The following is a 19,671-nucleotide window of genomic DNA, read 5'->3' on the forward strand; positions in this document are numbered from 1 at the left end:
GCCATGAGCTGTGGTGTGTAGGTCACAGATGTGGCTCGGATCTGGTGTTGCTGTGGCTCCAGCAGCAGCAGGCCGGCAGCTACAGCTCTGATTCAACGCCTAGCCTGGGCACCTCCATATGCCGCGGGGTGTGGCCCAAAAAGCAAAAAAACAAACAAACAAAAAAAAAAAACGAAACAAAAACCTAGTTCAAAGACAGAAGAAGGGTAATGACTCCCACACGGACACCAGGGGGCTCGGCTTCATGGATTTCCTAAAGCAACATCTTGACTACACCCTGGGCTGATGGCAGCGATGGTGAGGAAATATTTGAAGGCGGCTTCCCAAACTCCAGGCGTTTTCCCAACCTTCAGACAGAGCAAACCAAATTAAGCGGACATTACGGCTGTTAGACACTGGCTAGCACGGGGCCCACAAAGTTCTAAGAGTGAACATCAAAGTCAGAAGCAGGGTCTCACTGGGTCCCAATTTTCTCTCCTGTGAAATGAAGAAAAGGACACTGGCTATCTAGCACTCACGTCCCCAAGGCCACACAAAAAGCCCAGTCGAGACGACCCTCCACGTCTAAAGGGCCGGAGGTTACGTGCAGGCTGGGGAAAATGCGTCTTCAGTTCCCGTCCTCTGTCTGCCACTGACCCCTCCCCAAAGGTATGGGGTCTGGGGTCCAGCGAGAGGGTGGCACATCTTAGAAAATGCTAGAATCTGGAAGTTGCCCTGATCTTCCTGAGGCGAAAAAATAAATGAAGCTGTTCGAGGTCAGATTCGTGTTTTCAAAACCATCAGCTGACCGGCTTCAGGAATCTAGTCTGGCTGGATTTAGTTTCCTGAAGGTTCTGAAGGTTAAAAAAAACACAACAAAACAAACACCTTCTGGGGGAAGCAGAACTGTGTTTACAGCTTGAGTCGCAAACATTCCCACCGCAGGACCAGGAGCTGGGGCTGCAGAATCAAATAAGTAAAACGACCCTCACTTTGGCCGTTTGCCCAACGCAGAAAATACCACCTACCTCTGGCTCAAGGTGCGGGTAGAGAATAAGGCTCGCTGACATCATCCTGCAACTCTTACCAAGCGGCTATCGGCCAGGGCGGGGGGGCGGGTGGGGTGGGGGGTGGTCAGAGGCTCTGGGGGGAGCGGACAGGTTCTTGAGACACTGACCAGGAACAGCAAAACGTACTGACCCTTTATCACCCAGAGGCACGCTGGTGCCGCCTGGCCGTCGGTCGCCGCCATCTCTGCTCTTGCTGCCCCGACCTGAGCCTGGGCCACTTGTTCGGTTTGGGGACTGATCGTACACGAAGTTCCGGCAGGATGCAAGTTTGGACTCCAGAGCCTGGAGAGAGATATGCTTTCACCTTTCAGGTTCAGGGCAAGAACCTGTACCTCCCACCGGAGCCCAACACATACAATAAATAACTTAAAAGACAGTGGTTCTCAAACTGGGTTGTGTGTTAAAATTCCAAAGTGTGGCATTCCTGTCATGGCTCAGCAGAAACGGATCTGACGAGTATTCGTGAGGACACAGGTTCGATCCCTGGCCTTGCTCAGGGGGTTAAGGATCTGGCGTTGCCCTGAGCTGTGGTGTAAGCTGCACAGGTGGCTCGGATCCTGCATTGCTGTGGCTGTGGCGTAGGCCAGTGGCTACAGCAAAGTGTTCCCCCTCTAAATTCAATGTACATCCAACTCGTAGACCTGCTGGTCTAAGATATTTAGGTGCTTCCTGAAACCTCCACCTCTGCCTACAAGAAATAGGAAATCAACTTTCGGCATCATTCACTCTCTCGGTTACCTTGTTAAATAGGCACCAGGAGGTTTGAACAAAGTCTAGCCTCGCTGTAAACAGAACCTCTGGAAAACAAACCTGCAATGAGGTCACCCCAGGCTTCTCTAAAGTCTAAGGAAGTATTAAAACCTCCTTATATGGTAGCAAACCAGAAAACTGAAAGCCAAAAGGAAAAGCATCAGAAACGAGTTGCAAGCTTCTAGTAACTCTGAATACATACATTTAAATTATGTGGCTTTCAGGTGACACTTTTCCAAATAAGAGAAACAGCCTCAGAGAATACCTATGTTATTTCTTAAAGACAAAAGACTCCTCCCCTAGTTAACATAAAATCTGCAAGTTTGTGTTCTCTGCCCTATCCTTTCAAGATTTTCCCTTCAACTCCCAGGGAAATTAAAAAAAAGAGAGAGCAGCAGAGTTCCCATTGTGGCTCAGTGGGTTAAGAACCTGACCAGTATCTATGAGGATGTGGTCTTGATTCCTGGCCTCACTTAATGGGTTAAGGGTCCGGTGATGCTGCAAGCTGTGGTGTAGGTTGCAGATGCGGCTCAGGTCCGGCTCAGATCCCAAGTTGCTATGGCTGTGGTGTAGGCCAGCAACTGCAGCTCTGATTTGACCCCTGGCCTGGGAATTTCCATATGTCGCAGTGCGGCCCTAAAAAGCCAAAAAAAGAAAAAAGAAAAAAGAGAGAGAAGGCAGCTGCCAAATATTCTCAGTTTTTTCAAATTAGAAAAAATATTGGGAGTTCCTGTTGCGCTCAGCTGTAATGAACCCGACTGGTATCTATGAGGATGCGGGTTCAATCCCTTGCCTCGCTCAGTGGGATACGGATCCTGGGTTGCTGTGGCTGTGGTGCAGGCCAGTGGCTACAGTTCCAATTTTACCCCTAGCCTGGGAACCTCCATATATGCTGCAGGTGCAGCCCTAAAAAGACAAAAAAAAAAAAAGGCATCTCATCCAAATTTTCCACATTGCCAGGGGAATGATACAGGGAAAGACAGATATACCCAGGATCAGAAGGCAACTTGCAGTCAGCTCCTGGGTGTCTGTCAGAAACAACATCCACAGAAGTGCAGTGATTCTAGGGGACATGAGAGCCAGGGCTACACCTGCACCTCAGGAGGCTCTGCCAGGGGGAAGGAACATATGGTCACCCCTCGAGTATGCTGAAGATAGGAAGCCACCACCCGGACCCTGGGGAAGGCCCCTCTTACCCCCACTTTCCGAAGCAGGTCGCCCACGATATTGAGGGCTGATATCCGGGCCGCCGGTGTGAGGGGGGTCCCCCCCATGGAGTCATCCAGACCTGCGTGTGAAACGGAAGTACTCAGAACACCAACACACACTCAGAAGCCTGTGCGCTAATGTCTCAGAGTGTGAAACCCGCAGGCGAGGAGGCCCTGTCCCCCCGCCCCCATGTTCCCCTGCCTCATTCAATTGTTTGCTGGCTAACGCAACAGGAGGACTCGTCGGCCATTCAGTGTTTATCTTTACATGCTGTTCTTTAAACAAAATCAAAATAAGCCCTCTTAGCAACGAGATCCTGCTGCGCAGCACAGGGAACCTCATCGAGTCACTTGTGACGGAACATGATGGAGGAAGATGTGAGAAAAAGGATGGATATACATGTTTGACCGGGTCACTCTGCTGTACAGCAGAAATTGACAGAACGTTGTAAATCAACCCTAATAGAAAAATTAAAATCTTTAAAAAAAAGCCCTCTTAAAATTCTAGGACTTGCATACAGTTAATTAACATTAATAGCATCTTAAGCCCCAGTGGTTAAGGGGGCTACGCCTCAGAGCCTCCTCTCTCCAACGCAGGGCTCACAGACCCACAGGACCAGCGGCACAACTGGGAGCTTGCTGGAAATGCGGCATCTCAAGCCCCGCCCAGACCTGCTGAGTCTGAGGTGCGTTTTTACAAGGGGCCCAGGTGAGTCGTGTGCAAATTAAAGCGGGATTCTGAGAATCTCACATTCTCTTCACCCTGGGCCCAAGTTCAGGGACAGGCAGCATGTGATGGTGTCGGCCGGGGACCCAGTCTCCCATTCGCCAGCTGCGCTGTCAGGCCAACTCCCGAACAGGAGGCTCAGGCGCCTTGTCCATCAAACGGGGACAGCACTCACACTACTCGCCTCCTGGGCCACCGTGTGAATCCAGCAAGGGCACATGTTTATACAAAGCACAGCAAGCAGAGTGATGCGCACATCTTGAGCGCTCTATACTTGTCTATTATCATGATGTGCTTTTAAGTGGCCCCATCAGAGTCTCACAGTTCATCAGTCAGCAGAGGGGCGACTCAAACTTCTTGGTTTTCACTACACAGCACAGGTTATGCTGGGCCCAGTTCTAGATGACATATTGCTGGACCCACAAAATGCTTTTTAAATTTTTTATTTGGTTACTGAAATTTTTAATTTGGGAGATTTTATATTCAACAAGAGGATTTCTGGCTTCTGGTGAAGAGGGGAGTGTCTGCTGGGTCCACACCTCTCATGATGGGAGCAGGGCTGCCCTGTGGACGAAGCGCCGCTTCTCCAGTTCTCCGCAGACTCCACGACTCCCTACTGTCTCACATCCAAGAGGCTCCTCCCACTTACCTCAATGGTCTGCCCCCATGAGCAACTCCAGTTTCCCACCGATATAGAGCCTGGCCCAGCTTCTCTTTCACCAGAGTCCACCCTGGTTCTCACCTTGGAAAGCTTTGTGAGGCCAAGAAAACCCGATTCCCATCCCCCTTACCACGTCTGAACGTCCCGGGTGTATTCAAGCTGGAGCTGGGTCCTCGGTGAACTATGGGGGTGGACGGCACGGAGCCAGTGGCCTGCACAGCTGTGTCTGTCCTTTCAGCCTCCACCGAGCTGGGCATGGGGGTCCTGGGTTTCTCCTGCTTCTGCTGCACAGCCAATTCCTGCCGCAAATCTGCGCCAGGAAAAGGATACAGATTAAGTCCTTGCTTTGGGCGATGGAGCGGGGGAGAGTCCACAGTACACCCTGGTCAGCAACAACTACTGGAGTGGAAACCTCCCCTTTGGAACCCGGAATGAGGCAAACCCCACAGGCTTGCAAAACTACAGTTTTTGAGTAAAAACAAAAGGTTTTTTTAAAAAAAAGTTTTTGTTTTTAAATCATGGCAGTGATACACTAATGCCTGTGGTACTGGTTCAAGAAAATTCCAATGGATCAGGGTATATAAATACTAAGTGAAAACATGCTTTCCCAACCCATCTCCAAACGCCCTTTCTCACGCATAATCATTGTAAAATGGGGGGAGGGTTTTTCAATCCTTTTTCTCCGCATTTTCACAATACAGTTTATACGTATGTGAATATTTTTTATGCATCTAATTTCTACTAAGCTTCAAGAGAAACATGTATCTACTAGCTATGTATTTTCCCCTTTTCAGTTCTATGTCCTAACAAGCCTCCTAAGACTACATTTAATCTATACTGTGCTTAACAACTGCTTAACACTCCACAAAATAACTCTATGGAATTTATGTAAGCACTTCATTACTGATGGGCATTTAGAGATAATTACCTTAAAAATTTTTTTAATTTTTTTTTCCATTAGAGCTGGTTTACTTCTTTTTTTAATTTTAATTTTTATTGGGCCATGCCCACAGCATGTAGAAGTTTCCAGGCCGGGGACTGAACCTGCGCCACAGCAGTAATTCAAACCACTACGGTGACAAGGTGAGATCCTTAACCCACCACACCACAAGGGAACTCCAAGAAAAGCTTTTTTTAAAAAGAAAAGTTTATTGGAGTTCCCATTGTGGCACAGCAGAAACGAATCCGACTAGGAACCATAAGGTTGCGGGTTTGATCCCTGGCCTCACTCAGTGAGTTAAGGATCTGGCACTGCCGTGAGCTGTGGTATAGGTGTCAGACACGGCTCGGATCTGGTGTTGCTGTGGCTGTGGTATAGGCCGGTAACAACAGCGCTGATTAGACCCCTAGCCTGGGAACCTCCATATGCCTCAGGTGTGGCCCTAAAAAGACAAAAGACAAAAGCCAAAAAAAAAAGAAAGAAAAGTTTAGGGGTTTCCTTGTTGGAGTTCCCCTGTGGCACAGTGGCTTAAGGATCCAGTGTTACCACTGCAGTGGCTAGCGGGGTCACAGCTGTGGTGCACGTTCAGTCCCTAGCCTGGGAATTTCCACATGCCATGGCCAAAAATAAAATAGTTTTTTAAAAAAGTTTTTTGGAGTTCCCATCATGGCTCAGCGGTAGTGAACCTGACTAGTATCCATGAGGGTACGGGTTCAATCCCTGGCTCAGTGGGTTGGGGGTGCGGCCTTGCTGTGAGCCGTGGCGTAGATCACAGACTTGGCTCAGATCCCATGTTCTATGGCTGTGGTGTAGGCTGGCAGCTACAGCTCCGATTCAACCCCTACCCTGGGAACTTCCACATGCTGTGGGTACAGCTATAAAAAAAAAAGTTTTTTTTTTTAAATCCACCTTCCATTGGCTACACATGAGACACCAGATGAATGTCATAAATAATTAATTGGGACTTTAACAAAATCTTTTATGGACCCAACTGGGTTGATCTGCTCATGTCTTACAGTTAGAAAGCTCTACCTCTGGAACCACTACCTCCAAAGAGCAAGCGCTGCTGAGATTCCAGGGTTCTGAGCCACACCTCTCAGCTGCCGTCGGGTCACCAAAGTAACGGGCCAGCTAGCAAATCCTTCAACAGGCATTTTCTCCCCACAAAACCTCATGCTCCTGCTGAGCATGAAGCTGGTGGTGGGCTTAAATACCCACAGGGGGCCTGTACAGGGCTGGAGACTTCTGACCATCTTAGCATGGAGTGGGAGCACCAAGGCACAGCCTGCCCCACGTGGTCCCTGCCCTCGGACCAGACAACCCATGTGCCAAGCAGGGTGAGGATTCCCAGCAGAGGTAACGCTGGGCGATGCTATGGGACAGGACACCCTCAGGTAGGGGGAGGGTACCAACGCTGGTGAGACACACAGGACAGAGACAAGGCCACCTGACCTCTGGCTTCATCCTTCAGTCGCTGAACAGATTCTAGGAGATTCTCCTTCTCATCCAGTTCGCTCTCCAGGAAGGCATTTCTCTCAATGGCTTGATTCAACCGCTGCTCAAAGTCCTCCAGAGACATGATGGTGGCCCTGGATAGAAGACAAGCAAAGCTGTCCAAGAGAGCCAACAGCACAAACAGCCTATGGATCCAGGAGACGAGAGGGTTACACACACACACAGGTTCGAGGACCAGCACTGGCTCTCCCTAACCCCACAGAGCCCAGCAGACTCCCCAGGCTTCTGGGGCCCGGCTCTTCCCCTGCACAGTGCAGACGGGCTCAGCTCACGAGGCGCCTGAGGGTTAAATGAGATCATGTCCAGACAGGACTTAGCAATGAGCCCAGACCTAATGAGGACCGCAGACAGGCCCCGGACCAAGGCCAGGAGCAGCCCGTTCCATCTTGTCTCAGAGACTCAACGCAATCGGTATTCTGAACATCCCACCCAAACTCACGTGCGACATAGTAACATGCATTTAAATGGGCAGAAGAGGCCATCTGAATCACTCAATGACCTGAAAAGTTAAAAAAGTTCAAAACGCCCAGGCCCCCAGCTACCCTAACAACCACTTCTTTTGGAGCGTGGAGACAGTCACTGGAATGCCATGTTAAAGGCACTGAGAAGGGCTGCAGTAAGGAAGTCTGTTTAACTCTGGACAAGCTCCCTCCTCTGGGCCTCAGGTTCTTCACATGCAATGTGGGGGCAGCAACAGCCCCTCTGCCTGGAGGGGGCAGGGAAGTAACACTCAAAGCCCACAATGGGTGTTCCTTTCACATGTAAACAGGGCACCAGCAGTTTTTCTGTTTGTCTCCAGAACACCTTTAACTCCTGCTAATTGTAGCTCACTGTGATCAGAAGCATCTATTTGGGAGTTCCCGTTGTGGCACAGCAGAAAAGAACCTGATTAGTATCCATGAGGATGCAGGTTCAATCCTTGGCCTCGATCAGTGGGTTAAGGATCCAGCCCTGCCGTGAGGTGTGGTGTAGGTCGCTGACGCAGCTTGCATCCTGTGTTGCTGTCGCTGCGGCATACGCCGGCATCTGTAGCTTTGATTGGACCCCTAGCCTGGGAATCTGCCGCAAGTATCACTGAGGGTGTGGTGGGCATGTAAAATGGTGCGGCCACTGCAGAGGTTCTGCATAAAATTAAAAGAGGACTTCCCATTGTGGCTCAGTGGTGAATGAACCCAACTAGTATCCATGAAGACATGGATTCAATCCCTGGCCTGGCTGAGTGGCTTAAGGATCCGGCGTTGCCATGAGCTGTGGTGTAGGTCACCGCTGCAGCTCGAATCTGGCATTGCTGTGGCTGTGGTGTAGGCCAGCAACTGTAGTTTCGATTCAACCCCTAGCCTGGGAACCTCCATGTACCACGGGTGCAGCCCTAAAAAGCAAAAAAACCCAAAAAACTAAAAATAGATCCAGCAAGCACACTCCAAAAGAGTTAAACGCAGGAACTCAAAGAAGTATCTGTACACTCCTGTACACTGCAGCATTATTCACACTGGCCAAGAGGTGGAAGCAACCCACATGTCCGCTGACAGGTAAAAGGATAAAGAAAATGTGGTACAAACATGCAATCGAATATCCCACGGCCTTAAGAAAGAAGGAAATCCTTGTCACATGCTACAATACGGATAAACCCCAAGGATGTTATGCTAAAAGCAGTCACAAAAGGACATTCACATGTATGATTCCATTCACATGGAGAATCTACAGTAATCAAAATCACAGACCCAGAAAGGAGGAAGGTGATTACCAAGGGCGGGAGGGAGCAGGGAGGAAGAATCAGGGTCTAAGTTAAAGAGGAGAAAGTTCTGGATAGCTGCTGCATGGTAACGTGGATACATTTAACACTGTTATACTGTAACGTTTAGAAAAGGGTAAGGTGGAAAATTTGATGTTATGTTTTTTTTTTGGCTGCACCTGCAGCAAGTGGAAGTTCCCTGACCAGGGATCGAACCTGCATCGTGGCAATGACCCAAGCTGCTGGAGTGACAACTTAACCCACTGCACCACAAGAGACCCCTCAATGTTAAGTGTTTGGGGTTTTTTTAACCATGAAAAAAATCCTTCTTGGAGTTTCCGTTGCAGCTCAGTGGTAACAAATCTGACTAGTATCCAGGAAGATGCAGGTTCGATCCCTGGCCTCGCTCAGTGAGTTAAGGATCACATGTTGCTATTGCTGTGGTGTAGGCCGGCACCTCCAATTGGACCCCTGACCTGGGAACTTTCATATGCTACACATGCAGACCTAAAAAGAAAAAAAATTCTTTTTAATACCTATGTAACAACAATGCATAGAAGAGTAAAACTAGAGGAAACCAATTTTAATCTTTGCAGAACATTCTGGCATCTTAGTGCTTGTAAATTCAACCACACAACCTTTAAGGAAGGCATTTGATTTTGAGTTACCTCCAAATAGGCCCTGAGCCTTTCAAGGTTATTCTTTCACGAGGCTATCCCCCTCCACAGTTAAAAGGGAGTCATTTAGTTTTACAGACATTCAGTGGAGGGACCATAAGAAGCAAACGACTTATGGTTGTGTGGTCAGGCCACCCAGGATGGCTATGCTCTTGGAGTGCCCGCTGTGGCGTATAGGGTTAAGGATTGGGCACTGACGCAGCTGTGGCGTAAATCACACCTGTGGCTCAGATTTGATCACTGGCCCAGGAACTTCCATATACTGTGGGTGCGGTCAAAACAGAAAAAAAAAAAAAAAAAAAAAAAAAAACCATGGCAAAGGTAAACGGAGTTCACAGAAAAAGAGATAAAGTTATTAAATATATGAAAAGGAACTCAAGGTCACTCACAATTCAGAAATGTACATATTTGTTGTCTATTAGATTGGCAGAAATCTAAAGTTTGAAAAATGCTGTTAGTGAAGCTATTTGGAAAACAGGAACTTTCTCATCAGTTCGTTGTGAGAGCAAACTGGTACAAATATAGAGAACAACTGGGCAAAAACTATCAGAATCACATATGCATATATCCTTTGACCCCGTAATTCCACTTCTGGGAATTTATTCTACAGACATACATTTGTGCAAGCAATGCATATCATTCTTTTACAGCAATGCCTATCATCGCAAAAGAATGGAAATGCAGCCAGCGTCCATCCACGGGGAGATGGATAAATACATTCTTACGAATCATACAATTCCAACCATACAAGAGACCATACTCTTGGGGGGAAAAAAAAGAAAAACCCAGTAACAAAGAAAGCTCTGTGTCCTACTACAGCAAGACCTCCAAGATCTATTATGTGACAAAGCAAGATGTACAGCAGTGTGTAGAGAATGCTCTTTTGTGGGGGGAAAAAGGAGAAGGGGATAACACAAACTTCTATTTTATTTGCTGGACTTTGCGTTAAAAAAAAAAAAAAAAAACTCTATGCCTTTTAATGTTATTTTTGAACCATGTGAACGTACTAGCTCTTCGTGATAAACTGCACTTGGTCCCAGCTCTTCATCCTCCCTGTCTCCACACCCTAGCTGTGGGTGAATGTCCTTTCCCAGCCCTTGATGTGGCATAGCAGTGTGACCTGCTGTGATCAATGAGATGTGGGTGGAAATAATTGTATGCCAGTCACTTGCCAGAAACCAGAACACACTATAAAGCCACAGTAACCAAGTCACTGTGGTACGGGTAGAGTAATTCACAAATTGCACAATGGACTGAGAGAATTCCGAATGAGATCCCAGAATCTACAGTCAGCCTTCCACATCTGTGGGTTGTACATCTTTGGAGTCAACGAACTGCCAATCAAAAATACTCAGGAAAAACAAAACAAAAAAACCCAGAAAGTTCCAAAAAGCAAAACTCAAATATGCCGCTCTCTAGCCACTATTTATGTAGCATCTAAGTTGTATTAACTATTATAATTAATCTAGACATGATTTAAAGTTTATGGGAAGATGTGCATAGGGTATATGCAAATACTACACCCTTTCAAATAAGAGATTTGAGCATCCGTGAATTTCCAGGATCCACAAGGGTACCCATCTCCCATGGAGACCGAGGTTAACATATGACAGAGATGAGCTCAAAGAGTAGAAAAAAGATGGAGTGGGAGTTCCCGTCGTGGCGCAGTGGTTAACGAATCCGACTAGGAACCATGAGGTTGCGGGTTCGCTCCCTGGTCTTGCTTAGTGGGTTAACGATCCGGCGTTGCCGTGAGCTGCGGTGTAGGTTGCAGACGCGGCTCGGATCCTGCGTTGCTGTGGCTCTGGTGTAGGCCGGCGGCTACAGCTCCAATTGGACCCCTAGCCTGGGAACCTCCATATGCCACGGGAGCAGCCCAAAAAATGGCCAAAAGACAAAAAAAAAAGATGGAGTGTTTAATAAATAGTACTGGAACAACTGCTATCTACCTAATGAAAATAAAATGGGACACATATCATACTAGATACAAAAATAAATTTCAGGTGGATTAAAAGCATAAGTTAAAACAAGAAAAAAAATCTTGCAAAAAATTAGCAGAATACATGCATAATCAAAGGATCAAGATTTCCCTACTAAAGCCTGGAAAAGTAGAAGCTGGAAAGGGAGACAGAGTTGATTATCTAAAAATGGAAATTATTTGTATGGTAAATGATGCTACCAAGTCAACAGACAAAAGATTATTCTATAAAAAATATTTTCGGAGTTCCTGTCATGCATGGCACAGTGGAAATGAATCTGACTAGGAACCATGAGGTGGGGGTTCGATCCCTGGCCTCGCTCAGTGGGTTAAGGATCCGGCATTGCCTTGAGCTGTGGTGCAGGTTGCAGATGTGGCTTGGATCTGGCATTGCTGTGGCTGTGGTGTAGGCTGGCAGCTGTAGCTCCAATTAAACCCCTAGCCAAGGAATCTCCATATGCTGTGGGTGTGGCCCTGAAAGGAAAAAAAAATTTTTTTCAATGTAGGACAAAAATCAGTAGCAAAAAATATACAAAGAGCTCTTACAAACTTACAAGAAAGAAGTTCCACTTCTGCTGATAATAAGATAGCTCATATCAGACCAAATATCCTATAGATTACAACTACAAACTCTGGGTAAAATGAGAAAGACAATGATCTGAAGACACTGGCAAAAACTGAAAGGGAGCCAACACTCGAAGAAAGGAAACAGCAGTGGGTAAAATTCTGTATCTTTAAAAGCTTTGTGCCTAAGGCTCCAGAGAGAGAAATCAACCACCTAGGGAGTTTCCTGGAGGCCTAGTGGTTAAGGACTCGGCACTGTCACTGCTCTGGCTCAGGTTTGATCCCTGGCCCAGGAACTTACACATGCCATGGGCAAGGCCAAAAAAAGAAAAAATAATAATAATAATAATCCACTACCCTGGGGGAGTCCCAAATTCTGCATATACACTCTTCCTACATCAGGCGGACCCCTGCACCATGCACATGCATGGCCGACTTGAAGCAGCCTAGTTAAGGCTAAAAGAACCAGATTTCTATTGCCCATCAAGGGGAGACACAGTTTAGAGTGTGAGTTCAGCCTAGTTAACAAACAAGAGAAAAAAAATAATGGAATCCATAGTTTTTGCAACACAACATTCATAATGTCCAGAATATAATCCAAAATTACTAGACACATAAAGAACAAGAAAATGTGACCCAAACTCAAGAGAAAGGCCATCACTGGAAATCAACCCTGAGAGCATCTAGATTTTTAGAATTAGCTGAAAGGGATCTCTGTTTTCTTTTGGTTGGCCACCTCACAGCATGTGGAGTTCCTGAGCCAGGGATCAGATCCAAGCTGCAGCCACGACAGGCCAGATCCTTTAACCCCCTGTGCCTGGCCGGGAACCAAACCTGCCTCCTGGCACTGCCTGAGTCCACTTCCTGTGAGGCTCTAGGACCCATAGGGCACTGGCTTTGCTCCCAGCTGAGCTCCACCCTCCACATGGTGCCTGGTACCCAGAGACAAAGGTTCCCAAACCTCTCTGTCCTTCCCGACATACCGTTTGGCCCTTTCCAAGTCGTCGTTGGCTTGCTCCAACTCTCTGATGTATTTCTGCAGTTGATCTTTAATGGCTTTTGTCTGGGCAAGGTCATCCTCCAAGGCCGAGATCTGCCGGTAGCCTTCAGAATGCTGCGTTTCAAACTTCTCCTGAAGGACAGAATCACGCTGAGTGAGTGAGCTAGGATGCCAGTGAGTAAGTGTACCACCCTTCCTGTCACCTCCTGAAACAGTGATAGTTAATCCTGGGACACATGCTGTCCTACCGCAGCATATGCATGTCGCTCTCGGCCACCAAGCATCCATTCCTCCCCCACTGAACTGCCTGCCGGCACCCCCATGTCTTTAGGAAACTTCTTGCTCCCTTATTCCAGGGTCTTTATGGGACCAGCCTTCCCACACTCACTCAGGAGGTTTTGCCACAGCCAGGGGACAAGCCTAAGCTCCATCAGGAGAACCTTCTGCCCCCAGACATTGCTCCTAAGCAAGTGACAGAGGATGGTGGTGGGAAGAGGAGGCTGCCGCTCAAGCAGTCAAGTCCCAAGGGCTTCCTGAGCATCTTGGACACCGCCCCCTCCCACACTGGTCCCTGCAGCCTCTGGTGTCAAGAAGGCCCCAACGATCTTCAAAGCCAACATTTTGTGCACGGTGCCCACAGCCACAGAAAGCCATCTAACCTCCCCCAGCCTCATCCACGAGGGCAGCACCTGTGCACTGCACCTGACATCCCCGGGTTCCAGAGTATCAGGAACCACAGCAATGCTGCTGCTTGTGCCTCACAGGAAGAGCAGGACATTAGGGACTCAGTTTGGCAACAGTTTTGACTTTGTGACCCAGGACACTCACTCTCCCTGCAGCATGGGGGAGTTAGAAGGAACTCTTGGGACTCTGGGAGAGGAAGGGAAAAAAACCAAAACACTAAAACTGTGGTTTTTACCAAAAGAAGTGTGATCTGACTGTTGCCTTTTTTTTGGGGGGGGGGGGTGTTGCTAAGGCAAGGAGTAGCCCAGATGACTTCTAACAAGCCGCTGCTGCCCAATTAACAGCAGTTAACATTCCCCACACGCTTGCTCTGCGCCAGCCTCTGGCCATAGACACTACTCACGGTGCCTCCCTTAAATGCCATTTCAGAGACGTGGGGACCGAGGCTCAGTCACTTCATCGGCCCAAGTCAACTGGAAGCAAATCCCGGACCCAAGGTCCAACCCTATCCACCTGGGCCTGTGCTCTTAGAACTACCTGGCTGAACTGCCCTCAAGCGCTTCCACCAGGTCATGGAGAACTGCACACGCACATACTCACTCACTTTTGCTCCAGCTCCTCTTTGAAATCACCTTCTGTCATCAGACACCCTTCCCACCTTTCCTACACACATGAAAGGAAACACTAACTTCCCACAGGAAAGGCCCGCGTCTAATCAGAAAGTTAAAAAACAGGGCGACTCCTCTTCTTGACTCCATCGAGTAAACAAAGCTGTTGCTAGAAACAGTCTGGAAGCCCCAGGGAGAGTGACATAATGCTGCCCAGGCCAGAGAGGCGTGGTGAGAGCTGCTGTGAGAGGAGAGTGTCCGCAGAACAAGCAGATTATTTACAGGGCGAGGACAGGGAGAGGGTGTCACATCCTCACGCTGCTCGGTCCCCCCTGATACTCTGTTTCCTGGCTGTGAGCAAGGGAAGCCACTCCGCTTGGACCAGCAAGGACAGACCAGGCCCCAGCACGGGTGAATTCCCAGGCGTGGCTCTGGTCACCTTGCACCTGCAGGTGGGTGTGCCACCAAATAAAACAGGAAGGTACAGCATCCTAGGTTGTTGACCTAGATTCAAACACAGGTTCCAAGAAGACGCAGTTAACAGCCTCGTCCACCAGCATCAAGATTCAAACGCTGTCCTTTGAACTCGGGCACATGAAAAGCTGTAGCGCTTTCATCTGGGGCTAATTGTAATAAGCTGTCAGCTGATGGAGGCATCAATAGACGCTCTGTGTGGTCCCTCACAAGCTTTTTTATTCAACTGGCGATGAATAAGCCAGTTGTCGACAAGTCCAACGCAGTTGGCAGTTTGACGTTGTTTAGGTGAAGCAGCACGATGTGCTGGGGGCAGTTCTTCACTCTAGGTCTGTTCCCTCCCGGCTCTACACCCTGCGTCTCGTGCACCCACCATGTGGTTGTAGTGAAGGGGTCTTCTGCAGGTTCAAGGGCTCAGGCCGGAAGGGGTTCATTACTTAGCAATTGCTTGGTACTGAGCCAGCACCCACAGAGGTCGTCCTGCCCACCCGGAACCATGGTTCATACATACCATCACCCGTCCTGAGCCCCCTTCAGTGTAAGAGCTGTTAACGATTCCCCAGTGCCTAGGGTGGGGGTCAGGCTGCTGGCAGAATAAGTGGCATAGGCCAGGTATAAGGAGAAAAAGCCCTCGGCCCCCAGGGTCAGAGAAGGGGACGGGGAGGGGGAGCAGGGCAGCCATGAGGACTGGAACCAACTGCACAAGGCCTGCTGTCTTAAGTGATCACAACTCGGCTTTTTGCTGGTGTGGAAGAAGGCCAGCCCCGGGTGGCCAGCTCTGTCAAAGGAAGATGAAAGGACGTCGGAAATCCTGGTTTTTCTACAGGAAGCCTCACGACTTTGAATGCTCAGAGTAAATATTTTAAAAAACACCAAAGAGGTAAATTTTACTCTTTATAAAAGTAAAAGAATACACTAAGCCAAGCATCACTTCTACTTTACAGCCTACTGCCATATTTACAGGGAAGTGTACAAATGTGTGCAATTCACTTTGAGATGCACTGGAAAAGATGGATGGACAGATGGATAGAGAGGTAATAAAGAGCAAGAATGGCAAAGGCCAGGAGTTCCTGTTGTGGCGCAGTGGAAATGAATCCGACTAGGAAACATGAGGTTGGGGGTTCGATCCCTGGCCTCGCTCAGTGGGTTAAGGATCCAGTGTTAAGGATCCACCAGAGCTGTGGTGTAGGTTGCAGATGCAACTTGAATCCCCCGTTGCTATGGCTGTGGTGTAGGCCAGCAGCTGTAGCTCCGATTCAACCCCTAGCCTGGGAACCTCCATATGCTGCAGGTGCGGCCCCAAAAAGCAAAAAAAAAAAAAAAAGTAGTAAAGGCTACTGGTAGAGCCTAGGTGGTAGATATACAGGGATCCACCAGCAAACTGTTCCAACTGTATTATGTGCTTGAAAACTTTCATGATAAAATGTTGAGTAAAAACCACTAACGGCTGAAGCAAACATCTATGGGCCAGACGGACCCGTGGATGCCCACGTTGGGCTCCAGGGTCTACACCATGAAAGCTTATTTATCATCCGCTGCTCAGCTGCCAAGGACTATGGGGTCTTTCCTCTGCTGCTCCCCATCCTTCAATCCCCAAACATCTGCCAGCCCCACTTTATCCCATGTGCTAGGAAAGCCAGATTCCCAAGGTCCACTTGACACTCATTCTTGCTCGTACCTGGGGCAGGTCCATACTAACTCTTCCTCAAACCCCTGTGGCCCAAGCTGCTGGCTAGACACGGACAGACACACACACACACACACACCTTCAAACACCAGCTCAAGTCCCTCCCATCTCCTCCGTGACTGTCTCCAACCCATGCACATCTCTCTTGGGAGGCTCTCGCAGTCAGCACCAGGTAATGGAGCATCTCTTCCCTACATGCTTCTGGCTGTCACATCTCTCTTCCCCAGGAAGCTTCCAGAGGGTAAAGGCCACATCTCCTTCCTCTGTGCCTCACGCCTAGCCCCGGGCTCACACTGCAAGGCCCTGACATGTTCCCCAGCAGCTCATCCAAATTTACATGAGGAGCTTGGTTTAAAAAAATAAATAAAAAATAAAGAGTTCCCACTTCGGAAAATAAAGAATCCAAGTGCAGCAGCTCAAGTTGCAGCCGAGGCTCAGATTCAGTCCTTGGCCCAGGAACGTCCATATGCAGTGGGTGCGGGCATTAAAAAAAAAAAAAAAGACATGCAGACATGCCAGGGCCCCACCCAGACTCCCTGAGAACGGGAATCTCAGGGCCGGGTGGGTCCAGGCCTGCTTGATGTTTATGAATCCATCCAGGTGGCCCTGCCTGGCAGTGAAGACTGAGAGCTGTCTCCAGGGCACAGTATGATACTTAGTGATCATCTGCTGAGCCCTATGTGGTCCAAAAGGCAGTCTTTACCCACAGAGCAGTGGTTCTCCAGATACTCGGTGATGTCTGCAGATTTGTTTGGTTGTTACAACTTGGGCAGTGGCAGGGGAGGGCTTGCCACTGGTCTCTAGTGGGTGGAGACCAGGGAGGCTGGTCACAAGGCAAAACTCAGCCCTCATAAGGGAGAATTAGGTGGCTTCAAATGTCGATACTGCCCAGGTTGAGGAACCTGCTCTAGACCGGGACTGTCCAACAGAACTTTCTATAATGATGGCAACATTCTACAGCCTCTCTGTCCCGCACTGACACCCGCCAAAGACCTGTGGTTGTGGAGCACTTAAAATGCAGCTAGTATGACGGAGGAATTGAATTTTTATGTATTTTCACTAACATAAAGATCAGCAGCCACATGTGGCTGGGGGCTACCTAACACACTGGACAGCATAACCCCGGGCCTTGTAACATAATCAACAGCAATTCCAGCAACGCTCCATCCTCTAGAAAGGTCTACCTTCCACCTGCCTCAACGGATGGTCACCAACAGCCAAGAATGGCCGTGGGACACGTGCGAACCTGCTTCTCACAAAGCGCCTCCTCCAGGGGTGTAAAAAGCCCACATGCCACACGTGCCTGGCAGCCAGGGGGTGGGAGGGAGCCCCGGCCACGTCTGTAGCCTCCCTTTCCAGCCACAGACCCTGGAAGCCCATCCGCACCTGCCTGGGCTTCCTCTCTCCCCTCACCTTGATGGTCTCCAGCTCCATGCGGAGACGGTTATTTTCCGACAGCAGGTCCCTGTTCCTGGTTTCGATCTGCTGCAGCTGCGTCTCCAATTCAGCTTCGTATTCTCGGCTTCCCTCCTGGAATTCTCGCAGTTCCTCCTGTGTATTCTCCGCCCTGCGGGATTCCCAGATGTCTGCTGATCACTTCACGGAAGGCTTACTTGTTGCTACTGTGTTATATGTGGATCAATTCTTTTTTTATTTTTAATTTCCTTTTTAATTTTTTTTGGCCACACCCATGGTACGTGGAAATCCCCAGATCAGGGACCTAACCCGTACCACAGTAATGACCTCAGCCACAGCAGGGATGACACCAGATCCTTGAACTGCTAGGCCACCAGAAGACTCCCTGGATCAGCTCTTTATTCAACTGCCTTTTGAAGCAGAAACTGTCACTATCCTGTTCAGATGAGAAGGTGAGGTGCAGGCAAGACGAGTGACTTGTCTCAAGGTCAAACAACAAGTGAGAAACAGAGCTTGGACTTGTATCCAGGTATGCCTGGCTTCAAAGCCCTTTCTTAACCAATTCGCTCTCCACTCATTCATTCCCACATGTATTTTTGGAGCCCAACATGTAGTAAATATACTTTGGACTGTGTATTCTCCGCAGTTTTATGTATAAGCAGGAACTGAATCATACAAATATTCACTGATCACACCACTATATGTCCCAATCCCATACCCCAAACAGCCAATTCTAGCTTCTCAGTCCTTAAAATTCAAGAGATATCTTTTTTTGTCTTTTTAGGGCCGTACCCAAGGCATATGGAAGTCCCCAGGCTAGGGATCAAATTGGAGCTGCAGCTGCTGGCCTGAACCACAGCCACAGCAGCACGGGATCCCTTCTGTGTCTGCAACCTACATTCAGCTCACAGTAACGCCAGATCCTTAACCCACTGAGCGAGGACAGGGATCGAACCCTTGTCCTCATGGATACTAGTCGTGTTCATTAACCACTGAGCCATCATGGGAACTCCCTAAATTATCTTTAAATCAAACTAAGAATAAAGAAATCACAAGTTCCCACTGTGGCTCAATGGGTTAAGAACTCGACATACTGTCCTTTAGGAGTAGGGTTCGATCCCTGGCCTTACTGAGCGGGTTAAGGATCTGGCATTGCTGCAAGTTGTAGCATAGGCTGCAGATGCAGCTTGGACCTGGCAACATTGTGGTGGTGGCATAGGCGGGCAGCTGCAGCTCCAATTCCACCCCCAGCCCAGGAACTTCCATATGCCGTGGGTACAGCTACAAAAAGAAAAAAAGAAAAAAGAAAAGAACTTAGAGGAGCTGGTCTAAGACCAATGGAGGAGCTCCCACTGTGGCACTACGAGATCAGTGGCATCTTTGGAGCACTGGGACACAGGTTGGATCCCAGGCCCAGCACAGTGGGTTAAGGGTCCAGCGCTGCCCCAGTTGCAGCTTAGGTCACAGCTCCGGCTTGGTTCTGATCCCTGGCCCCGGAACTCCATATTCCTCGAGGTAGCCAAAAAAAAAAAAGACCTTCCAGTGGAGATTACAAGAGTCCATAAGAGATAAAAAGCAACAATGTTAAAGACACAGGTCCCAGATACAGGGACTGCAACATTGGTTTCAAATTTTAAAATCTGTAACAACCCATTCTGCCAGGCACAGAGAGTTCTTTCCCCACACATAAAGGCCAAGGGCAGACCAGATGTGGCATCTGGGAACTGACAAAACCCTGCCAGAAAATAAGCTGGGCGGTAGCACAGCCATTTGCTTAGGACCCTAGGCTTTGGGGTTCAAATTCCAGCTCTGTTACTCCCTGGCTGTGTGACCCTGGGCAAGTTTCTTGCTTTCACTGAGGCTCAGTTTCCTAATTTGGAAAATGGAGTGAGAATGGTTTCTTCATGGGGCAGTGATGAGGTTTAAATGGGACGATGCATGCTAAGCCCTTCACAGAGCTTGACACATAGTAGGCCCCCAATAAGTGGTTGCTACCATCAC

The 19,671-nt window shown here is 48.6% G+C and overlaps 1 protein-coding gene across 3 annotated transcripts in view; it reads right to left on the reverse strand.

The window, feature by feature from the left end:
- Positions 1–144: 144 nt before the first annotated feature.
- The window catches only part of NDE1 (nudE neurodevelopment protein 1), a 28,520-nt gene continuing 8,993 nt past the window's right edge, over positions 145–19,671 (reverse strand). The window contains exons 4-10 of one of the 3 annotated variants that reach the window (XM_047780442.1): positions 17,668–17,821; positions 12,785–12,933; positions 6,788–6,924; positions 4,526–4,705; positions 2,996–3,087; positions 1,180–1,331; positions 145–347 (exon numbers count right to left, since the gene is read on the reverse strand). In XM_047780442.1, the coding sequence (XP_047636398.1) occupies positions 254–347; positions 1,180–1,331; positions 2,996–3,087; positions 4,526–4,705; positions 6,788–6,924; positions 12,785–12,933; positions 17,668–17,821 (958 nt within the window). In that variant the 3' untranslated portion in view covers positions 145–253. Of the gene's footprint in view, positions 478–1,179; positions 1,332–2,995; positions 3,088–4,525; positions 4,706–6,787; positions 6,925–12,784; positions 12,934–17,667; positions 17,822–19,671 lie in introns of all 3 variants that reach the window. The other 2 variants (XM_047780440.1, XM_047780443.1) reach the window with 2 other exon arrangements.

This window comes from Phacochoerus africanus, chromosome 5 (assembly GCF_016906955.1).
Source record: "Phacochoerus africanus isolate WHEZ1 chromosome 5, ROS_Pafr_v1, whole genome shotgun sequence".
Lineage (NCBI taxonomy): Eukaryota > Metazoa > Chordata > Mammalia > Artiodactyla > Suidae > Phacochoerus > Phacochoerus africanus.